Here is a 19,959-nt window from a genome sequence, read left to right as displayed (position 1 = left end):
CATCTAGAAGAGGGTATTAATTTATCCAGCAATTGTTTATCATGCAGCTCTTGGAGAAGCTTGAATACTGTCCTTTGCTTTTGTCACAGGTAAAAGAGGGGAGGAAAATCCTCAACTGCCATTTATGCTAGTCAATTCTGTTACTAATCAATAATGCATTCAGAACCACCGGCAGAATGGTACAATTCACTTAGTCACCTTCAACTTCAGTGTCCAAAAGATAAATTGAAGATAGTAATGCTTATGCAGTGAGAAAACTCCTTGAATACAAAAAAAAATCCCTGCTAACTAGATCACCATGCAATCCAGCAATCGACAAATACCTACTGCGTTCCCTCCTTGTATAAGATGTGGTAGAGACTGTCAGGGACACAGAGGGGTGTCACGTTTAGACTTGTTTCTCAAGAGCTCCTAGTCTCATTAAAGAGACCAGATACACAGAAAGATAAAGCAAAACAAGGCAGCACATATACTGTATTTTAAAACTACTAACTCAGTCATATGAATAAGTTCAGAGCAAGGAGAAAACTGATTGATTCTTACCAATCTATTTTTCACCCTTTCTTCCCTGCATATGATCATATAATGGCGGCTTTCTTGGCACCCTCAGGTTTCCCGAGTGTTCTAAAAATTTATTTCAATTGGTCATTCAATTAAACCTTCCTTTCCACTAGTAAGTGGTATTTCCATTATACATAAAGTCCCAGCCCACCCCCCATTTTAGACCCTTGCTTGGTGGCAGTGGAATGAATCACTGGGGAAAAAAATAAAACATCTGTAACAGTACTACACAGGATAAAATCTATGACTTTATAGGAGTTGTTCTCTGAAATAAGACTAAGGATAAATAACACATGACATTATTCTTCTATCCTGTGCCAAGGGCAGGTATCACTTATTGATCATGTAATTATTTTTCTGCTCAGTGCAAATACAGCTCTACAATCTTTCTTATCACAGTACCACTGAAAGTCACTGGTAAATGGTCAAAATTGACTCGTGATAATGGAAGCCATTTGCAGTTAAAGTCAGATTTCTGTGTCTAACTTCTTAATAAGCTAATTCTGCCACAACATTTACTGCTCTGTTGAAAATGTGATGAGCAGAGCATGATTCACAGACAAGTGTGACAGGGATGCACAGCTATGCCCCAGTATCCATTCTCCATTTCTTCAATGAAATGTTAAACTCGAGTTTTAGCTGGCTACCTGGCTCTCTGCTAAAAAGTCTATAGCTTTTTTTTTTTTTTTTTTTTTGGTGGAAATCGGAGGGTAAGACGAACCATGAGAGACTATGGACTCTTGAGAAACAAACTGAGGGTTCTAGAGGGGAGGGGGTTGGGGAGAAGGGTTAGCCTGGTGATGGGTATTAAAGAGGGCACGTACTGAATGGAGCACTGGGTGTTATGCACAAACAATGAATCATGGAACACTACATCAAAAACTAATGATGTAATGTATGGTGATTAACATAACAAAAAAAAAGTCTATAGTAAGTTCTAGATAATGGGATATAATCAACTTCCAGGATGTGTGTTTAAATGGGTGGAGAACACACACCAGGTTTGGCCAAGAAACAAAGAGCAGGAACTTAGGTCCCAGATGTCCTTATGGAGAGAACCACCATATTGTCTTGAACCTAAGCTGTTAAAAGAGAGAAATAAATTTCTATTGTATTTAAGTTAATGTTATTTTCAGTACTGCTCTTTATGGTCAAGCTTATATCCTGACTGGTAAAAAGCACATATTAATTCACACTAACCTAGAGAACCAATTATTTTATTAGGAACAAGGCAATATGGAAGAGTAAAAGGAAGTTTTGCTTTCAAATAAAAATCAAAGAAAATATTCTTCCAATCTGCTTTAAATATTTTCAGGGGTGAGAATCTCATATCCCTATACATTCTGTATTTATGTAGAGAAAGGGTGAGCAAGCACACATCTCATATATCTTTGCATATAAATCTGATCATATGGAATATCTCATATGGAAGTTCACAGACACAATACTGAGACACAGGAGTACTGAAATCTGTTTCAAAACCATAGACCCTGACTTTTTGCCATGAGAAATGGCAAACAAATCACAAACAAATCTGAGGATCTACACTAGTAAATAAAGTATGTTTTTCTATAATTAGTACTGGACTTTTAACCTCCAGCCCTTTTCCCAACATGCACACACACACACACAAACACATCCATGCTTATACTCACACACAGACATACATACAAACAAAACATTTACACAGGTTACAAAAGAGTTTAGAAAAGTATGTGGGGTCTTAGTCATCGGTCCTGGATGATTTTGATTCTTATGAAGTATATCCTCACAGTCTCTGCCCCACTTCAAACTATTCCTTGGTATTACTGTAGTCTGAATAGCAAGCGAGACAGGTGTATAGCTGCTCAGCATGGGCTCTTCTGTGACCCTACTATAACTTCATGGTGGGAACAAATGCAGGGTTTTCAAAGGCCAGTATGAACAGATTCCATCCCCATAACTCTTGGTATTGCATTATTTATTTTTGGTGGGTGTGGGAAAGGAAGGGAAGGAATCTAATGTCCTTTTAATTTTTAATGTCAGCACCCAATTTAAAAAACCGTCTTAAGACCTGATTTTATTTACCTCAATCTTCACCCTTCCCTGGCTTACTTTCAAGCAAAGCTAGCCAATAATTACAAAAGACCAAAAGGATTATAATGATTCATTTTTCTCTTTTTATATTTCATTGAAATTTTTCTTTAAACATTTATCATTTCACTTAGAAGTGAGACCTAAAACCTCACCAACTTAGAACAGATTGATGGAAGAGGATCTGTTTGCCTACTACTAAAGCACCTCATTCAGTGAAGCTAGGGAGATGGATTGCCAGATCCCAATAAGAGACCATTTTAATCATAAGAAAAGGAATTTTAAATATATATGAGCAAAAACAACCAAAAAAAGGGCAAAGAGCTACAGCCTAGAGTGTAAACAAGAGAAGCTTAGGTACTCAAGGAATCCAAATTAAGGGATTTGGATTATCATACTAAGAAAAAAGGACAAAGGTGCCTGGGTGGCACAGTGGGCTAAGCGTCCAACTCTTGGTTTTGGCTCAGGTTGTGATCTCAGGGTCATGGGATCAAGGCCCGCATCAGACTCCGCGCTCAGCACGAAGTCTGCTTGAGACTCTCCCTCTGCCCCTCCATCCCATGCACACATGCTCTCTCTCTAATAAATAAATCTAAAAAAAAAAAAATAAGAAAGGACGTTCTAGCTTATCGATCTTGCCACTCTGTGTCAAGGGACCAGCCCAGTGGTCCCCTAGGCAAGGTGACTGTGTAGGAATATGCAGGCTGTTCCCTGCATGAGGATGCCCAGCCAAGCTGCAAGAGGCGAATCACTCACCAAGTACCAGGCCAGGGACTCCAGCACAGGGCTGTGTCTGCCTGGAGGAGGGGCAATTTTTTTGACCATGCATAAGGTTTTGAATCATGGGCCCATGCGGCTGCATCTGCCCAGAGAGGACACTGTAGGATAGTAGATTATGCCAACTCCAGAATATGCCATTTTAGCATAAGGATTATTTTGAGCTGAAGGCAATTGAGAAGCAGATACAGGAAAAGCTCTCTGTCCTTCCCTTATTTGCCTAGAAGCAGGACAAACATTTACAAAGGTACCCTCCCTCCCCTCTCGACCAGCAAGGACAAAAGTTAAGGACTGGAAACAACTTAAACCATTATCAGCCTGGAGATGGCACCAGAAGAATCTATGTAACAAACCTTACTAACTAGCTTTATCTTTCATTAGTTTCTCTCTATATTTGCCTTCCCACAATTTGCCACCCCTAGAAATTCAGAGTCCTTTTCTTTTGTCTTATCATGTCTCTAAATATTTATTGTCCCGTTGCTAAGATGGTATAGAAAATCAAATTCTAACCATCCCTTGAAGTTACTATCTCTGAGTACTCCCATTCAAAGTGTGATGCAAACATTAAAAAGCTTATTTTTTCAGGGGCACCTGGTGGCTCAATTGGTTAAGCATCTGACTCTTGATTTCAGCTCAGGTCATGATATCAGGATCCTGGGATTGAGCCCTGTGTTGGGCTCCACACTCCGCAGGGAGTCTGCTTGTCTCTCTGCCCCTCCCACCGCTCATGTTCTCTCTCTCAAATAAACAAATAAAACCTTTTTAAAAAGACAAAAATCAACAACAACAACAAAAAAAACCACAAGCTATTTTTTCAGGGCACTTGGGTGGCTCAGTCGGTTGAGCGTCCAACTCTTGGTTTTGGCACAGGTCATCATCCCAGGGGTTGTGAGATCGAGCCCCCTGTTGGGCTTGTGCTCAGTGGGGTGTCTGCTTGTCCCTTTCCCTCTCCCTCTGCACCTCCCCTGGCTTGAGTGCTCGCTCTCCCTTTCTCCCTCTCGCTCAAATATATAAAATCTTTAAAAAAACCTTTTCCCCCCATTAATCTGTTTTTTTGTCAGTCCAGTTTACAGAGCCCCAGATAGAGAACAAAGGAAGATAGTGGGAAAAATAATTTTTCCTCCCTTACAACGCCTGTCCCTCATTCTCAAAGAGCAGTTTTGTTTCAAGGATTAGAAGATCTGTAGCCCTGTATGGAGTTAAGTACTAGATGATCTCAAAAAAGGGAAGGAGGAGGATTGGGGATACTATGTATGCACTCTCTCTCAGTAACAGGGTACCCCTGGGTTAGGAGGAGAGGCTAAGCTGAGCAGAGCCAGCGTTGTGGGAATGTAACCTATACAGTCCCAAAGAGCCCTGTGCTTGTTCTAATGTTTTGCTTGTACTGTTTAAAATTCTTAGTTTTTGAACAAGGGGCCCCACATTTTCATTTTGCACTGGACCCCACAAATTAGGTAGCCATTCCTTAAGGTAAAGGTGGCATAGTAAAGGGCTGAGGATTTAGAAACCACTCAATGCTGCAGCCTCTGGAAGCACAGTTCAATATGCAATTCTGGACTTGGGGGTGACAAGACAAAGAAACCTCAAGAAGCTATGGACCAGGCCCGCCTATAATCCATGGGCTGGTAACAACAGAGCACCCAGCGCCTGCTGCCAGGGGTGAGCAGTTCAGGGTGGTTAATTTTGTAACCTAATTGCTCCTCCTGCAAGTATGAAAAGACTGTGAAGATTCGAGTCCCCCAGAGAATTACTTACAGGTACCAAAGAACACAAGTACTCCAGCTCAGTGATGGTCCTTTCCATTCTCTACAATCTCTCGATGATTACTGGGTTAACTACTAGCCCAGGACAGCAGGCGGGAGAATCAAAGAGAAATTTCTTCATTGACTAGTTTGATCACAGACACTTCTTTTAATAATAGGAAAATTGATTGTCATACTCACCTGCCCTCCTCTCCTTCTTTATTACCCTTCAGCATTTTTATCCTTCTCTTCTAACTTTTTAAACTTTTATTACAATGTGCAATATTACCAAGGCTAATTTTTTTATAGGAAATATTCAGGAAATTTCATTAAGATCATATGTAACCCTCCCCACTAATTCAGCAGTGAGACAAGTCATTAGGGTGAAAATAAATTCTTTTGAAATTTTCAAAATGATAGCATAAATAAAGTTTTAAGACTTAGCCTACTATTATCTCCAATGACAGAATTATAAAGGACTTTTTAAAAGACTTTATTTATTTATTTTAATCTTAAAAAAACGGGGCACAGTTGGTTAAGGGTCTCTTCATTTCGGCTCAGGTCATGATCTCAGGGTCGTGGGTCTGGCTCCAAGCTCAGTGGGGAGTCTGCTTGAGATTCCGGCTCTCCCTCTCCCTCTGCCCATCCCCCTGCTTGCACTCTCTCTAATAAATAAATTAAGATTTATTAGAGAGAGCGCAAGTGCAAGCAGGGGGGAATGGCAGAGAGAGAGGGAGAAACAGGCTCCCCACTGAGCAGGGAGCCAGACTCGGGGCTCGATCCCGGGACTCCGGGATCATGACCTGAGCTGAAGGCAGATGCTTAACTGACTGAGCCACCCAGGCGCCCCGATTATAAAGGATTTCTTATCTTCTTTATATTCTTATTTATCTTCAAAATGTTTCATAGTATTTTATGATTCAGAAAAATAAAAATTTCAAAGGGTTTAACCTGAGTAAAAACTATTTCCACATATTTTAGAAAGATTTTTTTTCCATATAAACTACTGATATACTAATTTTTTTTAAGATTTTATTTTTTAAGTATTCTCTACACCCAACATGGGGCTTGAACTCATGACCCTGAGATCAGGAGTCACATGCTCTACTGACTGAGCCAGCCAGGGGCCCCTAAACTGCTGGTATACTAATTAGAAATCAATTTTACCTATTCATTAAAGCTGGTTCCTTAAGAACTTCTACTTGGCAATATTTTGATAGCTTAGCTCAAATTGCTGCATCTTTTCATCTTTGAAAGCCTTAAGAATGTCACTTAATTTTTCAAATTGGGGATTGAAAAACACAGGAAAAAGAAAAGTAAATATCATTCATAATCTAGTTGGTTGAAAAAAATAATATAAAATAAAAAGCAAAATATTCCCCAACCCCAGTTTTCTTAAACATGAACAGACTTATCTATAATACACTTTTTTTAAATAAATGGGAGATAAAAAATTTTGATTTTTTTCACATGAAAGTATATCATGCACATCTACATTGGGCATCACACACACACACACACACACACACACACACACACAATACATACGAACCTTGTTCTTCTTAATGACTATCTGAACCATGATTTATTTAGCCAATTTTCCTACTGTTGAGCAATAGATTGTTTCTTGCCATTGCAAATATGGCTTCAGTGAATATTTCTGTATATGTATTTTTATATACAATGCTATTACTTCTACAAAATTCTTTTTTTATTTTTTAAGTAGGCTCCATGCCCAGCGTGGAGCCCAATGTGGGGCTGGAACCCAGGACTCTGAGACCAAGACTTGAGCTGAGATGGAGTTGGACACTTAACCGACTAAGCCACCCAGAGGCCCTACTTCCGCAAAATTCTTAAGAGTGCTATTCTTCAATTAAAGAGGACAGACATTTTAAATCTTAATAAATGCAATCAAATTAGCCTCTTATAAGGTTGATCAATTATACTCTCATAGCATATGAGTCCCCCATTTCTCACATCCTTTATTGCATATAACATTATCAATGTTTTTCAAATGTTCTTAATCTGATTCTAAAAAAAGTGTTTTCATTCATATCCCAGAACATCTTTTCCTATAATTTTTGGCCACTTGTGAAACTTCTGTAAATGTGCTCATATCCATTCCTATGTTTTCACTGTCTTTCTCTTACTGTTCACTTTTATACATTTAGTTGCTCAGCGCCCCCCACTAATGCTAGCTGATCACGTCTTCACGGGGCCCAGAGCCAAGGCTGCCCTTAGACTGAGGGGACAGCAGCATCTAAGACCACAGCAGCCTCACTAGTTACTCTAATCTTTTATTGTTCTCACATCCTAGCAGGAAAGAATAAAAGATGTCTACCTGCTACTAATGACCAAAAGTATAAAGGTTTAACAGTGCTTTGGAATATTCAAATACCAACAGATGGCTTAGTGGAAAGCAACACACCACAGCATACACAGTTTTCTTCATTTGAATAACTTCACATGTGCACACAGCAGTAAGAATCACAGCACACCTCACCACACCGGGAGCAGCCTTAAAGAGACAGAGCCATCTACTCTCAGCAGAAAAATTTTAAATAACTGCATAGAACACTCTGATTATCCTTTGTAAAAAAAAATATCTGGATATTTTAAAAAAACTAGAATAAAATTTACCAAAAAATGACAAATATTTGGTTAGAATGGAGAGTTTGAGAGATATTTTTTCTCTTCTTTAAATTCTCTTAAATGGTATTTTAATTTCATCATTCAAAAGTAAATTTTAATTCTGAAATTAGAGTGGTCATGGTCGCACAACTCCATGAATGTACTAAAAACACAGAGGTGTACACCTTAAAAAAGTAAATTTGATGATATGTGTATTATTTCTCAATAAAGTTGTGATCTTCATAAAAGTAAAATTCTAACATTAAAATACTGAATTGCAGGGACAGGCAATATACAGGAATTCTGTGCTTTCTGCTCAATTTTGCTATAAAACTAAAACTGCTCTAAAAAAATAAAGTGTATCTTAAGAAAATACTACGATGCAGTTTTTGTTAATTTCCCACTAATATTATGTTAAAAATTCTGGAAGGCAGAATACATAAAAGCTACAGCACAGACAAATCTCTTTGCAAACCCTTGTTCTTGGTAATGATATCTGATAAGCAGTTGAATGTGGCTTCTTAAAGTATCAATGAAATTTGTGTCAGTATATTCAAAAACTTCTGTGTGACTTTGATCCTAAGGTAACTTATTGAGCCTGTGTAGTAGAGTGATCTATGCTCCCATTATGCTTAGTAGAATTAACAACGTTAATATGGAGAAAGCCAGTATCTTAGAGATATTCATTCTTTCTCTTTCTATTCTGGCTCAGCTTCTGGAGTCCCGGCTGAAAATTTCATTGTGTTGAACTATTTCATATAAAAAAATTAAGTTCTAGGTTAATTAAAAAGCCACTAAGAATAAATTGATTCCATTTATCACCAGTGTACTGTATCTCTGAGGGCTGGCTATTCTTTAGAACTTTCTATTTGAAGGCTAAGCCAAAAAGGGAGAACTTACAAATATTGCATCTGAAGTGCTAAATAAGAAGCCATAATAATCATCAAGATACAAGTGAACTGTTCTACTATAATGAATTTGGTTAAAATAAACTTGAGTGTTTCTTTAATTTTTCTGTTCTTCAAGAAGATATATAAAAATAAGATCCATTTTTATTCCCAAAAGATGAATGGAAACAAAAGAATATTTCTGTGTTATGGCAGTCTGGTGTATGAAAAAGCCACTACCCCTAACTTGGGATCTTAAAAGTTTAAGTTAACTTCAAGTGTTACAAAATCTGTTCTTGAAAGCTCAGATAGGAGAATGCCTCTTCCTGAAAGGAAACTTGAGAAATCCTTAGGAAGAAATCCTTGAATACTAGTTAGGTTTCAAACTAAGGGCATAAGGAAATGTTAGGTTCTTTCTAGCCAAGCCTATTCCTCACACCTAAATTAAGGTACAGCTAAAAACGTGAAACAAGATTTAAACAATATTTGCCACAAAATTTCACATTTCTTCTTTCAGTTTGCTACCTTGCTACAAGTCTTTCTGGGGGCTATAACTCGTTCAAGTGACTGTGTTTTCAGATCATCTTCCCGTGACAGTGTCACTTAGGAGGAACATCTGTGACTAGAGATGACTTTCTTTGTTTTGCCTGTTATGCATCAAGCTGTGCGGACTGACCTCCCCAAACTGCCACTGTGTTCTGAGAGAGGTGAGAAGGAGCCAAAGAAAACGCAAACAAATAACAACCCAGAAGCTGAAAAAATACAAAGGAATCCACCTGATGAATGAAGAAGGTAGGAAACTTCTGACTGAACTTAAAGTGATCTATGGCTGCTCAGGTTTTATTAAATTTGAATCACCACCCATCAAAACAAAAACTAGTAACCTAAGGTTAACACTTTGGCCTCACTTTAAAGTATATTATTTTCTCTATGCCTTTTATTTTCCCCTTCAACTTTAAGGGTACAAATCCTCTATTCAGCCTTTTTTTTTTTTTTTTTTAAAGTCAGCACGGGGAAGGGACACATTTTCTTGTTCTATCTTATGGGCACTAAAAGGACATGGCTATGGCTCTAAGAAAAGTGTTATTTGTGAAGTCACATAGAGTACAATGCCTGGCACAAAGTACATAATAAGTTCCCATTAAGGAGAGAATGAGAGCTCTGCTTTTTGAAGGTTCTATGTATCTACTTCTTCACAGGTGCAAAGCAGTTCAGTGCATACTATTTTTCCTATTTCTATATTAAATACTACCTCCTACCCCATCTAAGGACATTTAGACAAATATCTTGCTGTATTATAGGAGGATAGGAATGAGATAGATCATTATGCGTCTGTTTCTTCCCTGATTAAATGCCAGAGCCAACTTCTAATGTCAAAGACCTACGATAACACCAATTCGCTCTGGAGAAGGTGCCTTCTCCTACCTTCTGTTTGAGGCTCGTGGTCAATGGGCTACACAATTTCTCATGATTCAAAGAAATAATAGCTTAAAATGAAACCTGGTTTACTAGGGGTTTGGATTAAGAAATCCTTGAGAAATCAACTCTATAATCATAGGATTGTGCAGATGGGCCACACAGCAGAGTAAAGCTGTGGTTTCTAATGAGGAAAGATAATGTTAGTCAAGGGAGCCACATAATCAAGAAAAAAAGAAAAACATTCTCCCCTGCCCCCGCCCCCAAATTCACCCTAAACAATAAGGAACTAGGAACAAAAAGGCTGAATAGAGTGTTCTGTAACCTCCCTTAGGGACACAGTAAAACCTTTATAACATGAGTCCCAGAAATTACTCTGGGGACAGGCTCTCACACAATGGGAAGTCATACTGGCCAGAGGGTCTGTGTTGTGGAGTGCGGGCAAAAAGGGAAAAAGAGAAGTTCAGTGCAGGCATCATGCAGAATGTCTTCCAAAGCTCTTGTTTGTCCTAATTTTCATTTCTACTTTCCCAAAGAGGAAAGTTTATAACATCCAAATAAGCTATTTTAAACCTATTTTTTTTTAAAGGAGAGAAGCTGCTCCAGATAAAACAAAACAAAAAGACATAACACCCAGGAAATCAACCAGCAAGAACGAATCAGTATACACAGATCCTTTATATCTCTGCCAAGAAAGGTGGGGTAAATCCAATCACTGTTGGTTTCCATGTATGTCATTGGAAGGAATTTTGGGGGAAAAAATTGAAATGAGAGTTTAAAATCAAAATGTCCTGATCACTAGTAGTAAAAATAGATGTATTTTAGGGCTCATTCAATGCAATACATTATGACAATTCTTATTTATATGGTATTATTGAAGGATGAGTTTCAGTTTCAAAATTTTCAAAAATAAAAGCATTTTGAACAGAAATTTTTACATAATACATTGAACATGAATAGAATGTAAACTGTTCTTGGGGTCTCAGGGCCATTACTATTAGGCTTCAATGCAATAAAATGATATCTTAAGGGAAGTATTCAAGATGGTCTGTTCCTATTGATGCCCTTGAGCCTTAAAACATTTCTGCGCCTATTTTAAAATAAGTATTCTGCCTCCTTCTTTCATGTGTTTAACTGTCACTTCTTATTAGGTCGGTGAGTCTGATTCTCATAATTCCTTCTTTTAAGTTTATGTTTCTTGTGCCTGTGATAGAGGAGGTTAAATGATCAAGCAGGATAGACTTATATGTATAGAGAGGATCATTAGGTGTCAAGCAAAAGTCTAAGAAGCTCCCCCGGGAGTTTGGAGGATGAATGGCATCTGTTTCAGCTGCCTCGACTGTGCTGTGTCCCAGACAGCTGAGGTTACTGTACAAGTAATTTATGGTTAAATCCGAAGCAATAAGGAAAAGATGGCTTTTGTCTCTTTAATTTGCCACTCAGAGTAGCCCCTCCATACCGTACCTGAAATAACAGCACCCAGAGTCTCATTATGGACATTCTGTGTAAGTTTAATTTCCTCCATGGCCAAGGTTTTGTTAAATGTTACTGAAATAAAAAGTACAGCATGCAATCTGTGAGCACAAAGCTTATGAAACTGTAAAAAAAAAAAAGCGCCCCACACTTATATTATCAATTCTGTCCTTTACCTTCCACTTCAGTGAAAGAAAGCATGTTACCTTCATCATACGGAGGCACAGAATTTGTAATAAAATGGAATAGATGGAGGGAAACAAACTGATATCTGTAATAAAACACTGCAATTATTATTGCATTTCACAGTCTATAAAAATGGCACATTCACAGAATTACAGTCTCCGTCAAACTGCTGGCCCCTGCCAAGAGGGAGAAATCTACTGCACTCCTCACACCTGAAAAGGGAAAGGTAAGATTAGTTCACAGCGCATTCCCTTTCAGTATTAATGGAGTCAGTGTTTACACTAGGTGAAACTACATGACTCCCAAACTATGAAGAAGAAAACTATCTGGCCAAATTTACAACCCTCTCACATCTTATCTCTTCTGTTTCAAAATGCTCTCTGATATCCAAAAATTTGTATTCTGTTATTATAGTCTAATTTCTTGTAATGTTTTCAAGCTAAGAGAATAATAGGTTTATAAAACGTAACAATAATCATGACGATGTTTTCTTTTGTTCCTGTATTATTTTCCAAGTAGCTTAACATATTTTGCAAATATCCATTCTCACAGAGGTTGTTTATTAGGAAAAAATTATCCTGGATTGACAAACTAAGGGAAAAATAATTTTTGAAACATTTAAATTTATATAAAGGTCGAGTATTACTCTCCTGCTTTGCCAGGTATAACAAGTTTCCATTTTAAGTTCTATTTCTTTAGAAAAATCAAATTCTATGTGCTTTTCTAGCTATGTCCATAGGTTCTTTTGGCATCCATCTTCCTACTTGGTATAAGTAATCACCTAAACTGTCTTAATACCATAATGTCTTTTTTTTTAATTTTCTTATACTTTTTGAAATACCAACCACATTTTTTATTAAGTATTACATTCTCTGCATTTCTGTGAACTTCAAACTTATTTTTTCTTATTTTCATGCCCTGCATGGAGCCCAAGGCAGGGCTTGAACTTAAGACCCTGAGATCAAGAGTCAGACGCTTAACCGACTGAGCCACACAGGCACCCCTAAACTTTTGATCTTTGTAATTTGTACAGCTTTTATCATGTTCCTTTTTTTTTTTAGATTTTATTTATTTATTTATTTGAGAGAGAGAGAGAGAGCACAAGTGGGAGTGCGGGGCAGAGGGAGATGGACAAGCAGACTCCCCGCTGAGCAGGGAGCCGGATGTGGGGCTCGATCCCAACACCCTGGGATCATGACCCGAGCAGAAAGCAGGTGCTTAACTGACTGAACCACCCAAGGCCCCAAGATGGCCACTTTCTAATCTCCGGAACCTTTAAATATGTTACCTTACGTAGCAAAGGGGCTTTGCAGATGTGATTAAACCAAGGATGTTGAGATGAGAAGATTATCCTGGATTTCCCAGGTAGGCCCACTGCAACCACGAGTACCCTTACAAGAGAGGCAAGAGTGTCAGGAGTCCCAGGAAGAGGTATTAGGACAGAAGCAGAGGTCAGAAAAAAACTAGAAGATGCCAGGGAAGGGGAGCAGAATATGTCAACTCAAATATGCCATTTTGGCATATTGATTATTTTGAATTAAAGTTACTTGGGGGATAGTCAGTGCAAGAACACTCTTAACTCTCTTGTGTGTCCCCCGCTGAAAGCAGGAAATAAATCTCTCATGTGAAAGGTGCCCTCCCTGTACCAGTTGGGTAGAAGGCATCCTTATTACCAGAGAGGCAAGTTAGGGCCAAAGGATGTATAAACAAACTTTGTTACTTTTTCACTAATTTAGTAACCCAAACCCAAATCTTTTCGTTCTGTCAGTTCTTCACAAATTTATTGTTTGTCTAAGAGGTACAGAAGCTTCTTGCTTTGGTTACTTCTTTGAGTTTCAGATTTTTAAAGGGCTCCTGTACGTATGAAATCAAATTTTTTTTTTCCTGTTAATCTATCTTATGTTCATTTCATTATTACACCAGGCAAAGAACCTAGAAGGAAACATTTTTCTACCCCTGCACTACATTGCTGGCCTTGAAGATGGGAGGAAAGGAGCCATAGGCCAAGGAAGGTGGGCAGTCTCTAGAAGCCAGAAAAGGCACAGAAAGGGATTCTCCCCTTGAGCATCCAAAAGGAACACAGCCCTATTCCCTCATTTTAGCCTTCTGACCTCCAGAATGATAGGATGATAAACTTGCACTGTTTTCATCCACAAACTTCAAGGGAATTTGTTACAACAGCAAGAGGAAACTCATATACATCCTCAGAAAATTATCAAGATTTCTGTGGTCAAACAATTTTGAGAAACATTATTCACTCGATCTCCCTCTCAGTGACTACAATTTGAGACGTCCTACAGTAAAGAATCCTGTTTAACTTTGTTTAACTAGAATTTCCCAAAAGTTTTAACCATAGACATTTTAAGGACTATTTAACTGGAACCTACTTTGGGAAACAATGGTTTAAGGATTTATGCTATGGATGATGGCATCCAGAAGGATGCAGACATTCATTGACCTAGAATGAAATTCCACCCACTGATGGCATTTCAGTGAATTATTACTGAGTGTCCATTACAGCTTTACATGTGACAGGTACTGGAAGAGGGAAGAAGGGATGAGACATGAAGACCAAAGAAAATATTAGCGATTCTAAGGAAATTATCATTTCATATGGAATATGACATATTTACCAAAAGCTATAAACCGGGTAGAAAATGTTAGGTGCTGTGTGTATATATGGGGGCAGGATGAGCTGTGGTGGGAGTTTGGAGGAAAGAAAACGAATGATTTCTGGGAAGTGGTGGGTGTCAGAGAATGAACCGTGGAAGAGCTGGCGTTCGGTTTTGTCTTTTAGGGGCAGCGAGGCTGAGGGGAAGACAGGGAAGAAGGAGGACGTTCTGGGGTCGTGGCACCGGGGGAGCAGCCCTACCACTTACAGGCACCACCTGACCCAGGACTAAGCTGTTCCCTACTGGGGAAGGTAAGACAAGCCTTGGTAAGCCACATCCTTGTCTGTGCAATAATCAGAATTATAAATTGGGGTTCTAGTTCCAGAAAATTCTGAAGTTGTTACAAAAAGACCAAAATTTACGGCAAATAAATGAACACCAAATGATGTGTTTTTAAAATACACAAGGTACAGGGGTACCTGGGTGTCTCAGTTGGTTAGGCACCTTACTGTTGATCTCAGCTTAGGTCTTGATCTTGGTGTCATGGGTTCAGGCCCCATGTTGGGCTCCTTGCTAGATGTGGAACCTCCTTAAAAAAATAAATAAAGTAAAAGGCATGTAGGGACACCTGGGTGGCTCAGTCAGTTAAGCATCTGCCTTCGGCTCAGGTCATGATCCCAGGGTCCTGGGATCAAGCCCCGCGTCAGGCTCCCTGTTCGGTGGGGAGTCTGCTTCTCCCTTCTCCCTCTGCCTCTCCCCCTGCTTGTGCTCTGTCTCTCTCTCAAATAAATAAATGAAACCTTTCAAGAAAAATATATAAGTATACATGACCAAATACTTAATGTAAAACTTTATCTTATATGCTCCTTTTGGGGTATCTTCCTGCATGGAATGGACTTTCTCAGGCTCCTTAAAATATGTCCCGGGTAAAGTTTAGACTAAAGATGTTTTTTGCTTTTCCTGGTGAATCTTCCTAGTGGTAAGGATGGCTTTCTTTATTGTTCCTTGGACCCCTAAACTTCAGTTCAGAATTGGAGTCACCTATTCCGAAAAGTTTCAATACCAATTCTGTGTCCACGAAGACTATGCTTTAATAGTAAATGCTAAAGGAGGACCGTTTCTGTGCTACTTTAAGCTTCCTGATGGGTGTCAGTTTTAGTCTCCTTGGGAGCAGAAACTATCTCACTGTTTGTTTCTTGGAAGCTGAGACTCCAGAGCAGCGGAGGCATTCAGCATATGTTTGTTGAAATGGTGAAAGGATTATTGAAGTGAAATCTTGGCTCCACTCAAATCAATTTAGAAAAAGATTTTTTTTAAGCATTTATTTCAACATGGAAAAGGAAGATTAAAGCATGTGGCAGTTTAGAGATAAGAAATTCAACAGAATTTTTTGGTGGGGGTGGGGCCTTTAGAGCCTAGAAGAAACAGGCTTGTCACTTTCTGGAAGGGATGACTATACTGTCCGTGGGCTTGATCCAAAGAGAGTGGTGAATCAAGCAGTTATTTTCTGAAGTTTCATTAAAGAAAGAAAGGGCAGGATTCAGAGGATCACGGGCTCCTCCCAAGAAACGTATTCAAATAGGTGTGACCTCTGGAGATTATGTGCTCCCCCCTTTGTCTGGCAAACACCTTCTCATCTTTCAAGACAGCTCAAATGACACCTCTGGGAGGCCCTGTGGCTCCCTTTGGCAGTTGTTTACTCTGCCCTTTGTGTTTCCCAGCACTCTGTGCAAAACTCTCTCAAATATCACTAATCACATTTTATACGGTTATCTGCTTACATATCTGAATTCAATTCCATAAAGTTCTGCTAGGGCACTGTTGGATTCAAAGGCTCCAGGGCAAGGACTCTGGCCTTTAGAAGCTACTTCCTTCTCTGGGAGACAGACAAGGATACAACTACTTCTACTTGTCGGCAACCGCAGGAGAACATATGTAGAGAGGAGATCATGGGAGGGATGGCAGGGTCATAGTTCATATCCTCAGCCCTTAGCACAGGGTCGGGCACATAACGAGCTCCATACATGTCAGTGGAGGGAGGGAGACAGAGATGAAAGAAGAGGGGAGGAAGAGAGAGAAGGGAGGGAAATCAGCAAAAGTGCCACACCTCTCATCCCTGTCACTCCGCTGTGTGTTGTCAACTCATCAGTTACTCTACAGGTGGTATTCTCAGATCCCTGGAAGAGATATTTTGGGGCAGTTGATGCATCAGCCACACCTGGCATATAATACATTCATGATAATCACCATCTGAGGGCAACAAGTCATAATTTGTCCTGTATTTAACTGTCCTCCCACTCCAAGGGGGTCTGCAGAGAAGAGACTTACAGAGTTTGCATTTGCTGAAAGCACTAGCTCTATGCCAATTTAATTCTTGTGTTCTGCATCACTAGACCAGCAGGATCTTTTGCTCCTGCAAAAGGATTTAACTAGAATTTTGGTCCCCTCAGAACCTTGTTTGCCATCCAGCTGCCCCTTTCTCTGCCAGCTTCATCTGTGCAACCCACCTTGGGGTAGTCTGGCAGATAGAGAGAGGAGTCTCATCTCAGGCCTCTGCCGCCTGCATTCCACAGCCCTCCCTGAGCAGCCTCTATTTCATGGGGAAGCAAAGGGAGGTGGCAGGATGATCAGCCTCCTCAAAAGATGAGAGTATAAAGTATTTCTCTAATTTTCATCTTCAACGGCTGGTATCATTCAACTCCCTGGGGGCAGACTATGCTTTGTTGCTTAGGTGGCAATATAATCTCTAGCTATCCTGATGCCAAAGTATCAATTACAGGTTCATTTGGATGATGGGATAAACTGGTGTTCAGACCACTAGACAATGACACAAATTGGAGGTGGGGGGAAAAGGATGCCAGAGGGGGCTGACCTCTATCCTGAAGTAAAGCCGAATTTTTCATATCCTTGCAAATTAAGTAACATTAAGTAACTTAATTCTAAACTGCTAGTTGTCTCATGAAGAGAAAGTCACCCACAGCAGAAGTGAAGCAGGTATTCCTGAAGAGGCCTTTTTCTTTGAGGGCCTAATTAGAGAGATGTTAACACTCCTGCAGCACCCCAGCTCCTCCAGTGTTATGACAAGAGGAGATTGAAATAAAAATGACTTGTGTTTGAAAATAAATGTTTTACCAGACACAAAAAGTCGTATCTTGTATGATTTCATTATATTAAACAGGTAGAATAAGTAAATCCCTAAAAGACAGAAAGCACATCGGTGGTTGTCAGTGGTTGAGGGGAAGGAAAAATGGGGAATAACTGCTTAACATGTGCGGGGTTTTAATTTGGGGGGCGGTGAAAATGTTCTGGGATAGTTGCACAACACTGTGAATGTACTAATTGCCACTGGCTCAGTTGTTAAGCGGCTGCCTTCAGCACAGGTCATGATCCCGGGGCCCTGGAATTGAGCTCCGCATCGGGCTCCCTGCTCAGCGGGAGGCCTGCTTCTCCCTCTCCCACTCCCCCTGCTTGTGTTCCCTCTCTCGCTGTGTCTCTCTCTGTCAAATAAATAAATAAGATCTTTTAAAAAAATAAAAAATAAAATGGCTAATTTGGGGGCACCTGGGTGGCGCAGTTGGTTAAGCTTCCGACTCTTCGTTTCGGCTCAGGCCGTGATCTCAAGGGTCGTGGGATCAAGCCCCCCCGCCCCAACCAGCCCCACGTCAGGCTCTGTGCTCAGGGGACAGAGTCTGCTTCAGATTCTCTCTCCCTTTGCCCCTCCTGCTCATGAGCACTCACTCACTCTCTCTCAAATAATAAATAAATAAATCTTTAAAATGGCTAATATTATGCTATGTGAATTTCACCTGAATAAAAAAATAAATGTTTTATAATTAAATGTTTTCTAATTGAAGACCTCAGTATTTCTCATTGCTCAACCATCTACCACTACTGGGAAATGAGGAGGATTCTATTCCCATTCCATAGTGGTAAGAGGGATTAAGTAGGCCACTAAATTCTAATACTTGTCACCTCAAGGCCTTTCCTGTGAAAAGCCTCATACTTCCCCAGAATGTGCGTAGCAGGGAAATAATTCAAACCAGTGACCCCTGACTTGCTTGGCCCTTGACAATTAAGTCACAGCAGCAACAGTTTACCTGGCTTCTCAGGTGCATCCCTCAAGACTAAGACTAAAAATAAAGCTCTAATGGTGATTTCAGGTTCACAAACGGCCAGCCAAGCTCCATATTAAGAAAGAATTTTTAAATATAATGAGAAAGCAAAATATATTAAATGCTTTCAAAATCCCCTATTTCTACTGCAATATGCCAATTGACTCAGTCATATATTTTCCTGTATTGTGTAAGAAAAACCCATGTGGTCTCGTCACAAAATGTTCTACACACCACAGAAATTACGGTATTATTTTTCTGGAAAAATTCTGAAAACAGGGAAACAGCATCTGTTTCTTATGTCTGTCATGCTATGGAATGAAACACAAAATGGGGAGTGGGTTACAGAGGCATCTATTTTCCCTTTGATAGGAATGCTGAGCTAGAGCATCAGTTTTGAGCTATCTTGAGGTTAAGCAGTATGGACAGGGACTGCAGTGTTGTATGTGAGCAGCTCCTGTCCTCAGCCAGGACAGCTCCCTGTCACTCCACCCGCGTATCCCTGCCATAGTGGTGCACTGACCCTTAGCTCCTCTGCTTACTGACTCTGAGCCTGTTTCTCCACTAGTACGAGGGGAAGAGTAACACCCATTATTAATTGTTGTTAGGGGTTAAACTGTGCCCCCCAAAAGGTATACTGAAGTGCTAACCCTCAGTACCTCAGAATGTGACCTTATTGGGAAAGAGGGTCATTATAAGTGTATTAGCTAAGGTGAGATCATACTAGAGTAGGATCCTGAATCTAGTATGCCTGTTGTCCTTCTAAGAAAAGGAAAGACAGCCCTGTGAAGACACAAACACACAGGGAGAAGGACATGTGAGGACAGAGACAGAGACTGATGTGATGTGGCAGCAAACCTAGGAAGGCCAAGGACTGATGGCCACCACCAGAAGCTATGAAGGGACAAGGAAGGATTCTCCCCTTTGTGTCTCAGAGGGAGCACTGCCCTCTTTTTTTTTATTATGTTCAGTTAGCCAGCATATAGTACATCACTAGTTTCTGATGTAGAGTTCAACGATTCATTAGTTGCTAAAACACCCTCTCTTGCCTCTCTTGATTTTAGACTTCTAGCCCACAGAACTGTGAGACAATATATTTGTTATTTTGAGCCACCCAGTTTGTGGTACTTTGTTACAGTAGCCCTAAGAACTAATATAGTGGTGGAGGTATAATTTATTTGGTGTCTGTGTGTACATGTGTGTTTTAAATGCAGAAGAAACACACACAGAATCAACCAAGTAGGCAGGAAAAAAGGTAACTTTTCTTACGGATTTGAACTAAGGAAGTGACACTGTTTTCTCTGAAGCTGACACTACGTCCCTAAACCCACCTCCCGCTACTGTCCTCTCCACTCTGCTCCAGCTCACTGGCCTCCTGGCTATGCCTGAAATATCCCACCTTGTTCACTCCTTAGGGTCTTTGCTTCAGCTGCTTCCTTTGCCTAGAACATGCCCATGGTGAACTCCTGATTTCCTGCCTTTAACATTG

The 19,959-nt window shown here is 39.9% G+C and overlaps 1 protein-coding gene across 9 annotated transcripts in view; it reads right to left on the bottom strand.

Moving 5' to 3' along the window:
* CRACD (capping protein inhibiting regulator of actin dynamics) overlaps positions 1-19,959 on the bottom strand; it is a 258,544-nt gene that overhangs the window by 109,300 nt on the left and 129,285 nt on the right. For 6 of the 9 annotated variants that reach the window (XM_027597477.1, XM_027597476.1, XM_027597475.1 and 3 more), the window contains one exon: positions 11,552-11,635. The exons of the other annotated variants lie outside the window; for them this stretch is intronic. In XM_027597477.1, the coding sequence (XP_027453278.1) occupies positions 11,552-11,612 (61 nt within the window). In that variant the 5' untranslated portion in view covers positions 11,613-11,635. The remainder of the gene's footprint in view (positions 1-11,551; positions 11,636-19,959) is intronic. 9 annotated transcript variants of the gene reach the window in all.

This window comes from Zalophus californianus, chromosome 2 (assembly GCF_009762305.2).
Source record: "Zalophus californianus isolate mZalCal1 chromosome 2, mZalCal1.pri.v2, whole genome shotgun sequence".
Classification (NCBI taxonomy): Eukaryota; Metazoa; Chordata; class Mammalia; order Carnivora; family Otariidae; genus Zalophus; species Zalophus californianus.
This window is presented reverse-complemented; position numbering and strand designations above follow the sequence as displayed.